This window comes from Cydia fagiglandana, chromosome Z, assembly GCF_963556715.1.
Source record: "Cydia fagiglandana chromosome Z, ilCydFagi1.1, whole genome shotgun sequence".
In the NCBI taxonomy this organism is placed as follows: Eukaryota; Metazoa; Arthropoda; class Insecta; order Lepidoptera; family Tortricidae; genus Cydia; species Cydia fagiglandana.
The window spans coordinates 39,395,449-39,413,219 of NC_085959.1; the positions used below are offsets into that span (position 1 = coordinate 39,395,449).

At 38.9% G+C, this 17,771-nt stretch overlaps 1 protein-coding gene across 1 annotated transcript in view; it reads left to right on the forward strand.

Annotated features, from left to right (window-relative positions):
• LOC134678433 (neurogenic locus Notch protein) overlaps positions 1-17,771 on the forward strand; it is a 171,351-nt gene that overhangs the window by 97,963 nt on the left and 55,617 nt on the right. The window contains exon 3 of the mRNA XM_063537009.1: positions 14,468-14,745. Within this exon, the coding sequence (XP_063393079.1) occupies positions 14,468-14,745 (278 nt within the window). The remainder of the gene's footprint in view (positions 1-14,467; positions 14,746-17,771) is intronic.

A 17,771-nucleotide genomic window follows, 5' to 3' on the forward strand; every position in this document is an offset into this window, starting at 1 on the left:
TCAAACCACTTATAGGATGATTTCAAATAGTATTTTTGATTTTCATAAACAATTATCACTTATCATTTATCAACCTCTTTATTAAACGATATCGCCACTTGAAATGAGTAAGTACGTTTTTGACTGACACATTGTCAATCAGATGAACAATAAATTCGACTTCGTTATTGTTTAGCTATTGTATCTTCACGATTATATTTAGCTAAAATTTATATTTACTAATGTATAAGAAAACGCTCTAAAATGTCATCTTTACTCGAATATTGTGGCAATTTTCCGTTTTTGGAGGTACGTGACACGGAAGTTTAAATACAAACTCAAACATCAACCTGTGTGCAAGATTACGTCATTTTTACGTCATCCGCACTTTTTGTCCGACCCCTGGGTATGTTAAATCAAAATGAACATAATTTCATCTTGACAACTTAGACTGTTCGTTTCTCCATAAATAAATAAGCTAAACTGTGGAATGGACTGTCGCTTGCGGTGTTTCAGGACCGATACGACCTTCAAGAAAAGAGCCCATCTTAAATATCTTCAACGAACTTGTAACTGGGTGTTGCCAATAGGCGATTCGTCTGCTCGGTAGCCTATATAAAAAAATGATTAAACAAACAGTTTGATCGGTAAATGACGTCTAACGCTTTCCACGGACATGACGCGGTCAAAGGGTTAAGCGTGTTCTGCCGTCTAACGCTAGTAGGTAACGCAGTGTTACACATACTGCGCATGCGTCACAGACAACCTGTCATAGACACGCTATCAAGCTATTTAAAACCGCGGTTATAACTAGGGTCCCACCAAAACCGGATTTTTTACCGAAACCATATGTTCGGTTTTGCTCTAGTTTCGGCCGAACCGAACATGTTTGTGCCAAAGATATTTTAACAAATTATCATACAGATCATACTATACTAATAGCCTCCTCAGACCCAGAAGCAATTATTTTGTTTTTGAAATTGGAACCCTTAGTCACACAATAAAAGTTCAATAGTTATTTGTACAACAAGAGGTCAAAGTTTGATATTTCTTCGAGTGCTTATTTTGAGTCCCGTGCAAGCGAAAGATTCTATAATAGATCTAATCTAATTTAGAATCTTGAGCGTAGTAAGGGATTCAAACTCGCACGAAATGCTCATTGCTCACTCATACTGTCTCACTAAGTGAGCAAAATGCGATTCTGCTGAGGTGAAAAATAGATTTTAGAGGTTAGATAGGATATTCATCTTACATACTCCATTTAGTCCGCAAGTGCTCTGCGCGGAGCGCGCGCGCATATCCCCTCCCGCGGCCACGCCCCGCGGCGTCGCCCAATCACCGCAGATCCGGCTCTGTGATCTACAACTTTTTGTTTACGAAACCGAGCTTATGCAAGCCAAGCTAGGCCTGGCCTATAACCGCGAAAATCGAAGTTCCCAAATTGCGGGCATTTTTCTCTGTCACTCTAATTACACCTTCATTGGAGTAAAAGAGAAAGATCCCCGCAATTTGCGAATTTCGCTTTTCGCGGTAGCCCCTCTGAACCCCTAGTGTAAATTTAATTCGACAGCGTGACGAGCGTTCGCGTTTGCGTTGTCTATTTTTGTATGGGATTTTGAACAGCGCGCCAAGCGGGTCGTTTTGGAAACTAGAGATCCCATACAAAATGACACTGATCGTAAACGCGTACGTCACGTCACGTTATCGAATGAAATATATACTAGTGTACTGTTATCTTTTAACTTCGGAATTGTGTGACTTGCGTGACCATATTATTATATGCTTACTGTCAAGAGGGCGCTGTATTCTCATGTATAGGGTGACAGTTCAGTATAGTGTGAATAAATTAGTTCCAGTGAAATTCCGCAATATGGTGCGTGATTATATATTCCTGTTCAGGCTTTAACCACAGAATAAATAATGGTACTATCGTACAGAAAGGAAACTTCCTAATACAAAACCGAAGTTTGACATCGAATCAGGGTCGAATCTTGCTATCCCTTTCTAATATATGGCACTATCCCTTTCGGCTATTAAGGGTTGTCAAAATTCAAGTGATTATCTTATCTGTGGTCGTGCACGCAAAAGGAACTAAAGGAAGTCAAGTGGTGCCAACCCTAATAATTGCTCGGAGCAATGCTGAGCCGAGCGGAGCCGAGTTTGGCCGATCTCAGGAGTTTCGCACCCCTGCTTTAACGTCACTTTGACGATAGTCAATGTTATAAGGACGTGAATACTGAATACTTGAATAGAGTATCAACTTTTTACTTGGCCTACGCCATGTTGTACATTTTCAGTGGTACTAGTTTCATAATACACCATTAAACAGTAAATGTCGATATCTAAACTGCTTCTAAAATGATTTAATATTGATAAAACCATATCCTCTACAATTCCCATAACATTTCGCCAGATTATCTTGGGACATTCTTTTTCAGAGTTTATGCCTTTTATAACGTCAATTACTGGGCTTATCTGCGCGCGCGCTAGTATCGCTAGATTTACAGGGGATAGAAGCACCATCCGGTTTAGGGCTACCCCTAATAGGAATTTCTTCAAGTACGCGAAACCTCTGCCAAAAAGACGCTCCCAGAATTTACGCTCATTTTAAATCTACACGCTTAAATTTAAAAGCCAAGAAAAGTCTGCAGTTGTTTTGACAGTACTCGCAGTGCGGGTATTATTTTAAACGACAAACTTCTCTGAAATTATGACGTTTAAATAACACTGGCACTGCGTGTGCTGTCAAGATCTCTGCAGACTTGGTCTAACTCTAGCTACGTGATGATTGGCATGACCATTTACTTAATGGCTCCTCTACACGATGGGCCAACGCCGGCCACTCCAAGGGACGTATTTATGCGTTAGAGGGGGCAGGTGATATTGCTATCTCATTCTACCGCATGGCTGATCCCTTGGAGTGGCTGGCGCTGGCCCATCGTGTAGAGGAGCCATAACATATATCTATCTATACTCGTATCCCTAGTACTACTTTTCGTTGCTAAAGATTGTTACACAAAGAAAATACTCGTTCTAATAATATTTTAATTACAATTTCACGATTTTTTGAAGTGGTTCGAGATAAGTTGGTAACCCTGCGGTCCGAAGGACCATACCGGTTTCAGCAGGACAAAGGATTAGTTACAAGCCATGTTAGAAGATATTGTTTAAAAATGTATGCAAGTTTGTCAATTTTGCACACTGATTTTATAATACTTTGCCATCGTATTTTCACGGAAACGCCCGAACCCGTTATGCTATTTCAGTCAGTTTGAGTACCTACAAAAAGTACTGAGGTCGACTGAAGTACCTTGACAAATACGAACGTTTCCGAGAATATACAATGGCAAAGGATTGTTCGCTACATCTCTATGTTGCTGTAAGATAATATCATCCGGTGATAACGAAAACTCACTAATTGCGAAATAAAATAGTAGAGTTAGAAGAAAATAGTAGAAGAAAAGTCTGCAACGATTTTGATAGCACACGCAGTGCGAGTATTATTTTATACAGGGTGTTACTGACCATGGGGCTTTTAATCCAGGTCTCGATTCGACTCGCTAAACTGAGCTACTTTTTTATGGCACCAACCCCGAAATCCCGAAACATTTTTTTACTTTTTTATACATTTTGGCTGATCAGATGTCGACGTTTTCTATGGAAGAGCCAAAAATTTTTCCTCGATTTTAGGGTTGGTCTCATAGTAAAAGTAGCTCAGTTTAGCGAGTAAAATCAAGCCCTGGAATTAAAGGCCCATGGTCAGACACATACTGTATGTCATAATTTCATACAAGTTTAAAATAGTGATTGCTCTGCGTGTGCTATCAAAATCGTTGCAGACTTGTCTTGGTCTGGCTCTACATGTGGTCGTAATTAATGAGCTTCGGTTGTCACCTGGCGATTTGTTGTATTGGCAAATAAAACTTAAAAACCCCCTGCATGCTATTGCATCCGAAATACCGAATTCCGATTTCGGCATTACCAAGAATTGATGCGGGCACTGCTTTTTGCAAAACTGTGACTACACCCTAACCGGTTAAATAATAATAATTTCAACCTATATACGTCCCACTGCTGGGCACAGGCCTCCTCTCATGCGCGAGAGGGCTTGGGCTATAGACGCTATAGTCCCTACGCTAGCCCAATGTGGATTGGGGACTTCACATACATCTTTGAATTTCTTCGCAGATGTATGCAGGTTTCCTCACGATGTTTCCTTCACTGAAAAGCTAGGGGTAAATATCAAATAATATTTCGTAGGTACATAAGTTCCAAAAAACATATTGGTACGAGCCAGGATTTGTACCCGCGACCTCCGGATCGAAAGTCCTAACCGGTTAAAATACAAAAATAAAGCGCTACAGAAGCTACATAATAAATCAAATATAAATTTGCATACAAAAGGCTAGGACTAAAATAGTGGCAGTGTAGAGGAGATATTTATTGTACAAGCTCTGCGCACGCGTCGATTCCGAAACGGCGTAAGTGACGGGAGATTTGGTAGGAAAATTATCGTTTTACAAATAAAGGGGTTTAAGGAATGTGTGGAATAAAATGCACTTTGGTTCTATAGAGGTTTGTCTATTGATTATTGAAGGATGTGGCATTATGTTCATTTTCATATTTCCTTTTTTTGAAAGAAAAATAGCGAAAACGGGCGAAATACCTACAAGTTTAGTTTTCATTGTTATCAACTTATCAGACCGAGATTTTTATTTCTACAGAAACTTATCATCACGTCCTGATGTGGCTTATTATGATATTTTAAACTTAAAATAATTTTACTAAAAAAGCTGCGTCGCCCGTCATATCATCATTCACTTGCGTGCGTTTCATATCATCTCTCACACAGTCCACCTTTTCCTCGTACCTCCCTCCACATTAATTCGTATTACCTTTCTCGTCACATGACTTTCGTCCCTCCGCATCACATGTCTGTACCACGCTAGGTAATTTGCCCTTTATATTTCTGTTATGGACTTAATTTAGGACCCATTTATCAGTTTAAAATGTTCGTTCAGTCTACGGAGGTCATTGGGGCATATTTAATCATTATCATAAAGAAGGTTTCGTTGTACGGAACGGGGTATTCTAGAAATGACGGACGTTTTCCCGAGCCTTGATGACCACCCCTTAAAGGGCTTGTAAGTACCTACATATTTATGGCGACGTCACATACGCCATTCAGATGTTAGCCCCTTGGACGTCGGGATGCCCACGCGCACGCTACTGGGCTTATACGTCTATTGTTTGTCTGCCAACAAGAAACTAATTATTGCAGGGACTTTGGATGATTCTTGTACTTGTACTTTTTAATTAAGGTGCATTGGTGTAACTGATGTTAATAACTCGCAGTATTTAAATTTTTAATGCTCATACTAAGAGATTAAACATTCAGGATTTCCGTTACTGAACCCTAAAAATGTATTTATTTTAAATAAGAAACTTAAGAAGCACTAAGCGTATCTTGTTACATATTACCAGCAGCTAATACAGACGCTTAACTCGTATGCCCACTCATCCAAAAACACACCCTACCCTTATCAATTTAAAGTTGACATTAAAATATAAGGACTTTGCGTTTACGCCCTTATAATATGTTTAAGAAATAACTGCAAAGGTAACAGGAACCGAGATATCACGGGCAGAAGATGTCCATCGATTTTCTTATTGGAAAATCAACCTCATGTCACTAATAATAAAGTCCTAATTCAACTGCACTAAGTTTAATCATCTTTAAGACGGCTTTAGCTAAAACGGCGTATCAGCCTTTTATTTAATACGACTTACGTCTACATGGATCTGTTTGGGTTTTTCTTGATACGAGTCTTGTCCATAGTAGTAATGTAACTGTACAGGACAAAAACTAGGACTAATACATAGTTGAAGACCTAATGGGTCCTATGTAGGTAATAGGTATTTCAAAGTTGGAAGATGCCACGCACACATACATAATCAAGTACAGTCACCAGCAGAAGTTGCTAAGCGGGCCGGGTGTTCTAAATAACCTTGTCACGATCTTATTCTCTTGACAATAAAGTTGCGTCAAGATTATTTTGAACACTAACCCGCTTAGCAACTTCTGCTGTTGACTGTACCTAGTGTGTACACATAGAACTGTTTAGAATTTTATTAAGGTATTAAGTACAGGTACTAATACACAGATTCTTATGAGAGACGGCACACCGCTCGCGTGACGTGTGCGTGCACGGCTCCAACATTTTAGCGTACGCGCACGTGCACGTCGACGCACACGCAGCCGGTGTGGCGCTAGGTATGCATGTGTGTGTAACTTTAATGTATTCATTCAGCAACTGTTCTTTCTACCTATTCTTAAACTGAGAAATTGCATTTTAGTAGTGATATCTTGTCATTTGCCAAAAAAAAAACAAGTTTTCTTTTTCCATTTTCGCGCTTTCGTTATTGTAATGCACAAAAATCCGAGAAAATCCTAAACCTTTCTTTCCATTAATCGCTCAAAAGTCCGAGACAATTTCATTGTCATCAAAAACCTTTTCGGTCCAAAAATAAACTAAAGTCCAAAATCTTCGCTAATTGATATAAAAAAGCAGCCGACTACCTGAGGTGGAGTTATGAGCGAAATTCTTTTTTATTATACCGTACGCTTTTGTATTATGACCCTTATGCATATCAAAATATGATTGAAAATCCCGTTTCAACTTAGTCCGAAAATGCTTTATTCTTTGGCCGAAATCCGGAACCTACGCTAAGGAATGATCCAGCGCAGAGGCGTATTTCAAGCCCGATTTCTCCCTTGTTCATAATATTTAGTTACCATTATATTCTTATTTTTTAATGTGCAAACAAATGTCAAAATTACAGATAGAAACAAACGGTTACGCATTACAATATTTGTCGTTATCACGGCCCGACCACGACATTACATACATGACTGGCGACGGCGACAGCGACAACCATAGGTGGGAACGAAAGGTATTACGATCGCTGAGTCTCGCTCCAACCTATGGTTATCGCTACCGCTGTCGCAAGTCGCGCAATGTCGTGGCCGAGCCGTCGAGCTGCGCGCGGTGGAGTCGCTCGTGGCACAATACACGTTGGGTCATTTTTGAGTGCTGATTAGACTTCTATAGAATCTATAGTTATTCTTGTTCGTTGATTCTCGCACTTTCGAATTCGACTTGTTAATATTTGAGCTTTAGTCAGACTTCTATGTATTATAAGTATGTAGTTAAGTCTAAATTCGTTGATTTACGCACTTCGTGTAGTCATGCTGCGCTCATGTTGCAGTACAATAGGTAAATGCATTCGCGTGACATGTCTGCTAGTTAGCATTAAACATTTCAACGATTCTTTCTAAATTACTATTTATTCGTGTGAAAACTTAGGGTGCTCGATTCGCAATTGTTTATAGTGAAGCCAAAAAAAAACGAAAGCAAAAAGCCTCTAAAGCTATTGACATAAGGTATGTTTTGCGTAAGCACGTTTTATCAGATACTGTGTGACAGCGTGCGTGCGACGCCCTCACCGTACAAGGAGTATATCTTTTCTCTGTATCTTTTCTACCAGTTCTATAAAGGCATATGTTCTCCATATGGTGATGTTCTTACGACTTTTTGGTTGAAATATGCCTTAAGGGTGTGAATTTGAATAGAATTATAGTCTGTTACTGAGCTTTGTCCGAATTTCCAATTTCTAAACTAACTTGAGTTAGCTCCGTGTTGTGTAGAAAGGAGTGTCGAGGGTCTTATTCTGGTTGTGGGCAAAATATTCGAACTCTGACGAGATTTAGTAAAATGAAACTGAAAGAGATGTCATATACGAAGCATATTTACACGTCGTATTCTCATAGAAGTTTGACGTTTAAAATAGCGCACTGCGGGTGTTATCAAAACCGTTGCAGACTTTTCTTGGTCTAACTCTATGTCATTTCTTGGGATTAAAGTGGTAAAGCGATAATCCTATAATACGAACCAGGAACTAAGATGAGGAAGACAGAAATACTACTGTCCTTATCACTCTATGAATTGACCACTTACGCACTTCTGCACTGATTGAGATGAGACCAATTTAAATCTGCGTCTCGCCTAGGTCTAGTAAGGTGAACTGGTTCCAACTGCACACAATACATCGGATTTGTTTAGTTCTTATATCTGGATCCAATAAGACAAAGTTTGGTATGACATGACGCTGTGACGTAGTAATAGGTGGTTTCGCGTCAGAACTTCACGTGATTAAATAAGCTTTTTTCACTTCACTGTTTTCCAAATTAGGCATTTTTTTGGTTATTTCTACTTAGAATCACGAGTTCTTTCGATATGATATGATAGGACGAAAATTGTGTTGTGTGTGTGTGCTTTCATTCTATTACGGTCAAACAAAGTTTATGAAAAATATGGTAACGGAAAGGAAATAAACATTACACACTATTTTCTCCTATTAGGATCAAAAGAGCTCTTGATTCTGAGTAGAATTAACATAGAAATATCCAAATTAAAAAAAAAAAATTGTCTGTGCGGAAAAAGAAAAATTGTAGAATGTACGGGAAACAGCAATACATTCTGTGAATCTTTCCGCACAGGCTCCAGTGAAGTAATCCTAGGTAAATTTAATGTGATCTGATCCTTATTTAAACAAACTGTAACTCAGACTCTATACAAACAGTGTAGGCAGCTAACCGAACTGTAATAAGTCATAATATCCCGTAATCCCGCCCCCGGTGCTAACGAAAAGGCAGCAACCCACGTTTTATGGTAATACTGACGTAAATAAAGTCAATACCATTTATCAGGCCGATATCGTGCAATACTTAATTATGTGGTTTTGCTTGAGGCGTTAACATTATTATGAAAGTAGGAGTACCTACCCACTTAATTGTTGTGTCTTTAAATCACACATGCTAAAATGACAGTTAATCCGTTTGCACTAAAATGACACTTTGATTTCACAAATTGGGTCAATATAATTGTCATTAGTCAGTACACTCGTGTTGCATAACGTGTCTTGCTATTTCAGTCAGTCTCGGTACAAACAGTACTGAGGGTGACTGAAGTAGCATAACAAATACGAACGTTTCCGAGAAAATACGAATGAAAACAATTATGCACTACATCTGTAATGGTACCTATTTATTTATTTAAAAAGTCGTCGAGATATTAGACGCCTAGTGTCTAATTCATGTTGCTGTCATAGTATGTTTCACATAGCTTGGGTACGATGGTCGCCATACAATTTATAACCTTAAAAAACAAAATTGTATTGAGATGACAGATACCCAAGCTTGTGAAAAACACTTTAACCTATTCTTCATTGTCGAAAACCGACGGACGGACTGAAGTCTTTCTGAAACGTGACGTTTTTTAAGAAATCGCATTTAAAAAAAGGATCACTTTACCTTGTATGAGCATAATATTTCACACCCCACTTCGGCTATTGAACCCAGCTATGCTAATTGTAAAGGTCACATATGCTATCCAAAACCGAAAAGCCGTATTCGCTCATCATCGCACCAACGAATGCGCGTTGCAGTTTTAGACGCGTTACAGTCATGGTTTTACACGGAGCGACACTAGGGATAAGGTGCTGTGGACTGACTTGAGTTAAACCTTAATTACCAAGACTTAAGGTTGAACTATGGAGTGTTATTACACGGAGCAACTCGAGGGATAAAGCAGCTGTAAACTGACCATTTTTCAGCCTTATCCCGACGGTATAAGGTTCATCAATGGAGTTAGTGTTACCTGATTGGCAGGGTAGCTGGACCGGTCGGCGTGGGCGACGCCGTCCACCCACGCTCGCAAATATGTAGGGATACGGGGATCGGGTACGGGCGTCGTGGAGCGAAAAACGGGTGTTTTGTGTGAAATTTTAGTATTTATGTCATCTAAGTTTCATTAGACATAAATAAAAAATTAGTGCACTGATTATGGTCAGAAATCTCTTTGACGCACGACAGTCCAAATAAGTGTATAGGGGGGCAAATGCACAGACAATCAAATCCTATATTGTGTCCATAAAAGATACCATTTTTACCGTGCTGCCAGACTAATACTCATTCTCGTTAGTTTGAAAGCTACTCAGGCAATAACAGATCATATTTACAAGCATTAATACATGTCTCAATGCAAAATTAAGTCTCAAAATTTCATCTTTTTCCGCCCAGACAGACTTTGGCCCTCGTCGGTCAGAAAGCTAAAATCCGGCACAATAGCGCGGGTCATACAGGTTTGTACGGTGGCGCGGTCGTGCGTCCGCGCACATAAATAACTGAGATAGCGGCGACACGGCGCGGGCGTTGCTTATTGAAATATGACCGGGCGAGCCTAATTGACAGTTTTTTGCGATTTTGCTGGGGATTTTAAAATAAAAGCTTTATGGTGGTGCATCCTGATAGTTATAGGAGACATTTTAGGATTAAGCGCTCATAGAGTCCGGGAAGGAAGGAACCAAGTGAGCCTTATTGCCAGTATTTTTTTTTCCATTTTGCTGGCTATTTAGATTTTTAAGATTTTATCGAATAGCATCCCGATAGGGTTAATAGGAGAAATTTTAGGAATAAGTAGCCAGGTCAATGCAGAATCGTACAGCGGGTCATAAGGGGTCATCCATTAATTACGTCACACCAATTTCTAGGTTTTTTGACCCCTCCCCCCCCCCCCCTTGTCACACTTGGTCACATTTGGCAAACCCCTCCCCCCCTAGTGTGACGTCACATTTTTAATACGAAATCGCCAAATCGAATTAAGTAAGTACCTACATAAGTATTATTAATATTTTATCAAAATATTTTTGACGATATAAATATTAGTAATTTTATAACCCAAAACTGCTTAGGAAAGAAAATTAAACGATTAAAAACTATTTTCGTTTTAAAAACTTGTTATTTAAATGTACAGCGAACTAAATAATTTAAATAAATTTTCGGTTACTGATGAAGTTAAAGTGACGTCACAAAGTTTGTGTCTCCCCCCTCCCCCATGTCACAATATGTCACATTTTCTTGACCCCCTCCCTCCCCCTAAACGTGTGACGTAATTAATGGATGACCCCTAAGCTAGTTAAGCTAATAATGAAAATGATGAAAATTAAAATGTTTATTTGGGTAACAAACAAATTACAATTACAAAATATGGTTGGAATTTCCTAGTAGATGAATTACATACATCTGTGTCAGGAAACCCCGCTCTTCCATTTGAGGTTTACAATAGCTGTTTCCAAAATAAACTTAACTACATATTTGCAAATTTTATATTTACAATTTTTTTTTTTTGCATAGCGAAATGGAATAAAACTACAATTTCAACATTAAATACATGCATAAATTCATTAATTCAGAGCGTGCGTGTGTGTGTGAGTATGTGTGTGTGTGTGTGTATGTGTGCGTGTGTGAGTATGTGTGTGTGTGTATGTGTGATATTGTTGGATATTTATTATTTTATTTTGAAAAACATATATCGTGTCCTTGTAGTAGAGCCTCTGTTTCATCGTAGTTTAGATTTTTTAACCACTGCATAAGGTTTTGTCTACACTCAAAAACTGTCATCGGGTATATGTTTGTTTTCGTGTTAACTTTGTTGTACAGATAAGCGGATTGGTATGAGAACTGTCTTTTTGCAAAAACGGACTTGCAGCCAGGTAAGGGCACTACAGTAGTATTCCTTCTACGATTTTGGGTAAGGGGTATATAATTAAGTGTCTTGTGTAGCTTCAGTAGTATATGCAAAATATAAAGTTTTCTCATGGTTAGTAAGTCGCAGATACCATAGAGTTCCTTTGTAGAGTATCTGAAGTGTTTAAAATACATTACCTTTAACAAACACCTCTGCCCTCTCTCAACTTCTAGAAATTTAGTTTTTGTTGCGCCTCCCCAGACTGTTATGCAATAGGACATGATTGATTGAGCCAATGAAATATAAAGTTGGTTTAATAATTTTTTTTTGAGGTAACATATCGCAAAATTTTAAATACCCATATAAGTTTACGTATTCTATTATTTATGTTTTCGATATGATGGTGCCAGGACAATCTCTGGTCTATGTGAATTCCAAGGTATTTGATAGAATTTTGTTTTTTAATTATAGGACATTCACAGAGTGCTGGGTTGGGGCCGCAGTGATGTATTTTGAGGTCAATATTATCAGCTGGCTGGTTTCTATCGTACTTGGAAAAGCATATAAAATTAGTTTTAGACGTGTTAAGAGTTAGGAGATTAGACGCAAGCCACTTGGAGACTTTACCTAGTCCTATTTCCGCATCCCTATAAACATTATCCCAGCCTTTGCCCCTAAACACAACCACGGTATCGTCAGCATAGGAGAAAATCCGACCATTTCTTACAGAGAGGGTTGTTAAATCGTTGATGTATATAAGGAACAGAGTGGGGCCAAGAACACTGCCTTGCGGGACGCCAAAGTGCACTTGTGTGTCATCGCTCACTTGATCTCCAATTTTCACTTTTTGCGAGCGATTCTTTAGATAATCCTCAAGCAATTTTAAACTTTTATCTCTAAAACCTATCCTTTCCAGCTTGTTGACAAGAATGGGGTGGGACACCGTGTCAAAAGCCTTTTTGAGGTCCAGAAAAACTGCGAGGCATTTTTCACCTTTATCCACGATGTCCGTAATTAGAGAAGTAAGTGCTATCGCTGCGTCCTCAGTTGATTTGCCTTGTCTAAAGCCGTATTGGCAGTCTGAAAGTATGTTAAATTTATTAAGGTAACTTATTATACGTTTGTTAATTAGTTTTTCTACGACCTTGGACAAAGCAGTTAGAACAGAAATTGGTCTGTAGTTATTTGGTTCCTCTCTTTTCCCACTCTTGTGCACCGGGGTTACGATCGAGTGTTTAAGCACTTCGGGAAATATACCTTTATGAAAACACAAGTTGACCAGGTGGGAGATTACTGGGACTACTGCTACTTTAGCCAGTTTGAGGAATTGCGTAGGAATTTCATCACACCCAGACGCACTATTAGATTTAAGTGACATTAGGACATTTTCTACTTCTTGAACGTCTGTATCTAGTAGTACAAATGAAGACGGGTGTATGATGTTACTCGTACCTTGAGTGTGATTGCCAGGTATCATAGGATATGTGTTTATAATGTCCTCTGCTAGGTTCCTACCAACGTTTGCAAAGTAAAAATTTACGTGGTTGACAGAGTACAGTGGGGTTTCTTTACATTTTAACAAGTCCTGGTTTGGTGTTTTATTAGTCTTATAGTGCGTTATGGATTTAATCGTTTGCCATAGTGCCTTGGGATTTTTTACCACTTTTGCAAGCTCTTGACTTTCGTACCTTCTTTTAAGCTTTTTGATAAGTTTATTTAAGTAATTTCGATATCGTTTAAAGGTAATTTTCAAAACCTGATTTTGGGAATCCGCGCGAAGTCTAAGCTGCATTTTATTTCTGTTTTTTATACAGCGAAGTATCCCAGGTGTTATCCAGGGTTTGATTGTACGACGGCTTTTTGGTAATTTTATTACAATTTTGCTATCATTTAGGGATTCTTTAACTTTTATAATCATTTGTTTGATTACAGTGTTAGGGTCATCACAAGTTAAAAGGGTACTTATGTTTTTCTCTAGAAGCTTAGTGACAGCCAGTTCATAATTAATAGTTACGGTTTTTTTTTTAGTCAGTTTCTCCTTTCTGAAGCTAGATAGTAATAGGATAACTGTGTTATGATCAGAAACGGAGGTATTCAAGACAGCAACAAAGGCACTATATTTATTATTGTTTATTTTTAGCATTACATGGTCAAGGCAACTACCTCCTCTAGTTGGTAATGAGTGGCCAGGCAATATGCCATGAGTGGATAGCATGTTAAGATAGTTCAGTCTGTTTTCGCATTCATAGTTAGATTCTTGTACTCTAGAGATTAGGTTAATGTTTATATCTCCACTTAAGATGATGTTATTGTTTGACTTAATAGATTCTAAGTAAAGGCTAAGCGAATTGATAAATTCAAGGGCATTGCTGTTTGATGGAGAGCGATAAATGCCGAGTATAATAGTGTTGCCTATTTTAATTTAATAAATAATTTTAATTTGTAAGCTAATAAAATAAATTGAAAGTAGTATATTTGGGTATCGTCTTGGGTCGTCCCATTCGTTTTTCGTCAAGTTTTTAAATTAGTCCTATTCTGCTTTCGTCACTCATTCTACATTGAAAGCCACCGACGATTGTAAAGAATGTAGAATGGGTGACCGAAGCAGAATAGGACTAATTTTAAGAACTTGACGAAAAACGAATGGGACGACCCAAGACGATACCTATATTTGCTGCTAATTTTTGAAAAAGGTATAATAATAGTCGTCCTACTATTCGTTCGATTAGTAAGTAAAAAATTATCAATGCTAGTCTTACTTATGGTACTTTACTTCGACACGCAGCAGAGACTGCCACTGTTGTACGCAGTCATTGATTCCAATTTTGATGCATGAGACCAGCATCAGACGTCATGCTTAGCCCTTGATACAGTGATCTGATTCGCTTCTTTCTTTCCAGCTGCACATCCCGCTACGCCGGCGAGTTCTGCCAGCACCTCAACCCCTGCCACAGCGAGTCCAGCCCCCGCTGCCAGAACGGGGGCAGCTGCCGGGTCCGCCCGGGCGCCGGCGGCGGCCCGCCCTCCTTCGCCTGCGACTGCCCACTTGGCTTCAGCGCCTCGCTCTGCGAGATCAGGGTGCCAGCAGCCTGTGACTCTGCACCGTGTTTGAATGGAGCTACGTGCAGGCTGACGTCGCTGCATTCGTATGAGTGCGATTGTCCACCTGGATATACTGGTGAGTGCGATTTTTAGCCGCAGGTTTTACTTATAGACATACCCTACACTAGCGTCTCCCGAGCATCGGCGTCTCGTCAAATTTATGGATGCTGCTTGACGCAACGTTTGCCCCAACGTTGGCATCGACACCATTTTCCATAGCTCTGACTAGACGCCGGCGACGCTCAAAAGACGTTAATGTGGAGAGTCTCTTAGCGCATTGTTAATAAGAGTTTGAGGTTATGTTTGTTGTTGGTGACACTCCACCACGGGGGTTACAAACGATACTCTTGTGATACTTCGCTGTAGGCTTAGGATAGGAGCACCGCGACTGTATCTAGCCTGCAAAGTAGACTAACCTTCCCTGTCTAATTAATACGGTTTGAAAAAGTCGTTAGTCTACTTTACGGGCCAGTGAAATTCTAAGAAGACAATTTTCGGAGTGATGGTATTCAGAGGCTTGACTTAAAAATCTTACGTGTTTCGTATTCAAACTCCGCTTACTGGCATTCTCAGGAAAAATTTAAAGAGTAGCGTTAAAACGATACCTGGTGAAATGCTCCCAATTTTCACATGTTTCTTCATTATAATTTTATGACGATATAGACGTGCGAAGAACAGGGCGCCATTTGATTTCGATCTGTTCACAATAAATTCTCTAACACGTAGACAGGTTTCTCCAATAGTGTGTATGTTAAAGCAATTATGAGCACAATGAAAGCGGTTTTTAATTGAAACCTGTTGTCTACTCGTTTAATTGCCTGGACTTCGGCTTTGAGTTGTAGCTTCGAGAAAGCTGTAGAAAAATTATTTCGATGAAAGAGAATTATTGTTCACTACGAATTATGTGGCTGGTTCTTTCAATGACCAGCGAATTGCATCGCCTTACAGCGAGGCAATGTAACCAGCCTTCTGGCCACCCTATACCGTCTGGCGCCGACCTAGCTCCCATTTTTTTACTTGTAAATATGTGTATATTATATATATGTTTATTTAATTTAGTATTATTTCTGTTAATAAATGTTATGTTTATTTTCAATAAAATCTAGAGGCAGATATAACTCCAATTATGATGAATAACGAAATAACACATTTAATATACCTACATAGGTATATTGAACTTGTATAAGATGTCAACAAAAGTATCAAAACTAAGTCAAGAATTAATTCACGCAACATAGATGTGAATATGTCAAACTCAACTTGAAAATATCAATCAGGTTTTCAAAGTGACTTTGTTTTGTTCCTATTAGTGGGAATAGAAGGTAAAGTCCAAAAGCCTGGCGACGTAGTTGAGAGAATGTGTATAAAAAGCCACGCCGTCTTTATATGGCCATTCCAATTATGGACCAGGCTTGCGGCTGCTCGAATACTCAAATAACTGAATCTTTAGTTTAATTTCAATGAAGGAATCTTGCGACAGTTCGATTCTGCGTATAATTTTTTTTGATAGTCAGTTAATTGAAACTGAAGATTAAATCTTGATAGTTAGAAGAACAACGGAAAATTACCAAATTTCAATTCAATTCTTCAACATTTAAAAGGCTATTTTTCGTTTTAATATATACGACAAAGATGCCGTGAAGGCCGAAGAGTTTTAAGAAAAACTTAAAACACCAAAAAGCTTAGGGTAAGCTCAAATACAATATTTAAAAAATTGCATTCAAGATTAAGCAAGATAGATAAGAAGATTTATAGGGAAAATTGTGGACAATTATTACGCTTTATCTCGCTATGTCTAAAGTGAAAGTGAATGGAAAGTATCCAATCATTTCCCATGTTCTTTAAGATTTTTAGCGTAATTGTAATTGCTATGTTTCGATTATGTTATGTGACATACTTTAGTCGATGTCGATAATAATGCACACGGCCAACAGTAATAGACACAGTTTTGTGTACCTAAATAGCGGTTATAGACTGATCCTTTAAGGGTTTCGTTTTTAGGGTTCCGTACCCAAAGGGTAAAACGGGACCCTATTACTAAGACTGCTGTCCGTCCGTCCGTCCGTCCGTCTGTCTGTCACCAGGCTGTATCTCACGAACCGTGATAGCTAGACAGTTGAAATTTTCACAGATGATGTATTTCTGTTGCCACTATAATAACAAATACTAAAAATATAATAAAATAAAGATTTAAGTGGGGCTCCCATACAGCAAACGTGATTTTTAACCAAAGTTAAGGAACGTCGGGCGTGGTCAGTACTTGGATGGGTGACCGTTTTCTTTTTGCTTTATGGTACGGAACCCTTCGTGCGCGAGTCCGACTCGCACTTGGCCGCTTTTTTCCTTTTGAGGTACAGAACCCTAAAAAAATCAGTTTGAATTTATAATGTGTCATGTCAGTACATTTAGTACATGAGAGACTGAGAGTCTGTTGAAGGTAATTTTGCACCGTCTTTGAATAAAACAAAGTGTGAGTGTCGATATACACGTATATTTTCATAGAAATTTGACATTAATGATGACATCTTCTTTGGTTATCCCGGCATTTTGCCACGGCTCATGAGCGCCTGGGTTCCGCGGGCCTTATTGGGATTAGTAGGGTTTCCTCACGATATTTTCCTTCATCGTAAAGCAACTGGTAAATAGCAAATGATATTTAGTACGTAAGTTCCGAAAAACTCATTGGCATGAGCCGGTGTTTGAACCCGCGGCCTCCGGATTGAAAGTCGTACGCTCTTACCGCTAGGCCACCAGCGCTTCTGCGCCACATTAATGGTGACAACGCCAAAATTTATGCAAAGCTAGCTTAGTCCGACTCTATCCTATTGTTATTGACGACACAAAGATAAATACAGATGACAGACATGAATACTTATATCGATTTAGTTCCCATGACACTGGCATCAATGTCAACGAGTTTTTTTGATAGATATACCATCGCCCACACTCTTGACTGTCCATCGGTGGACCTTATACCTTTTGTAATAAATGGATGGTTTGTACAGTCAACAACAGAGCTATGAATACAGGCAAAGTGTCAAAACTATGTATACAGTACTTTATTGCCTGTACATTAAGGTCGTGTATACATATTTTTGGCAC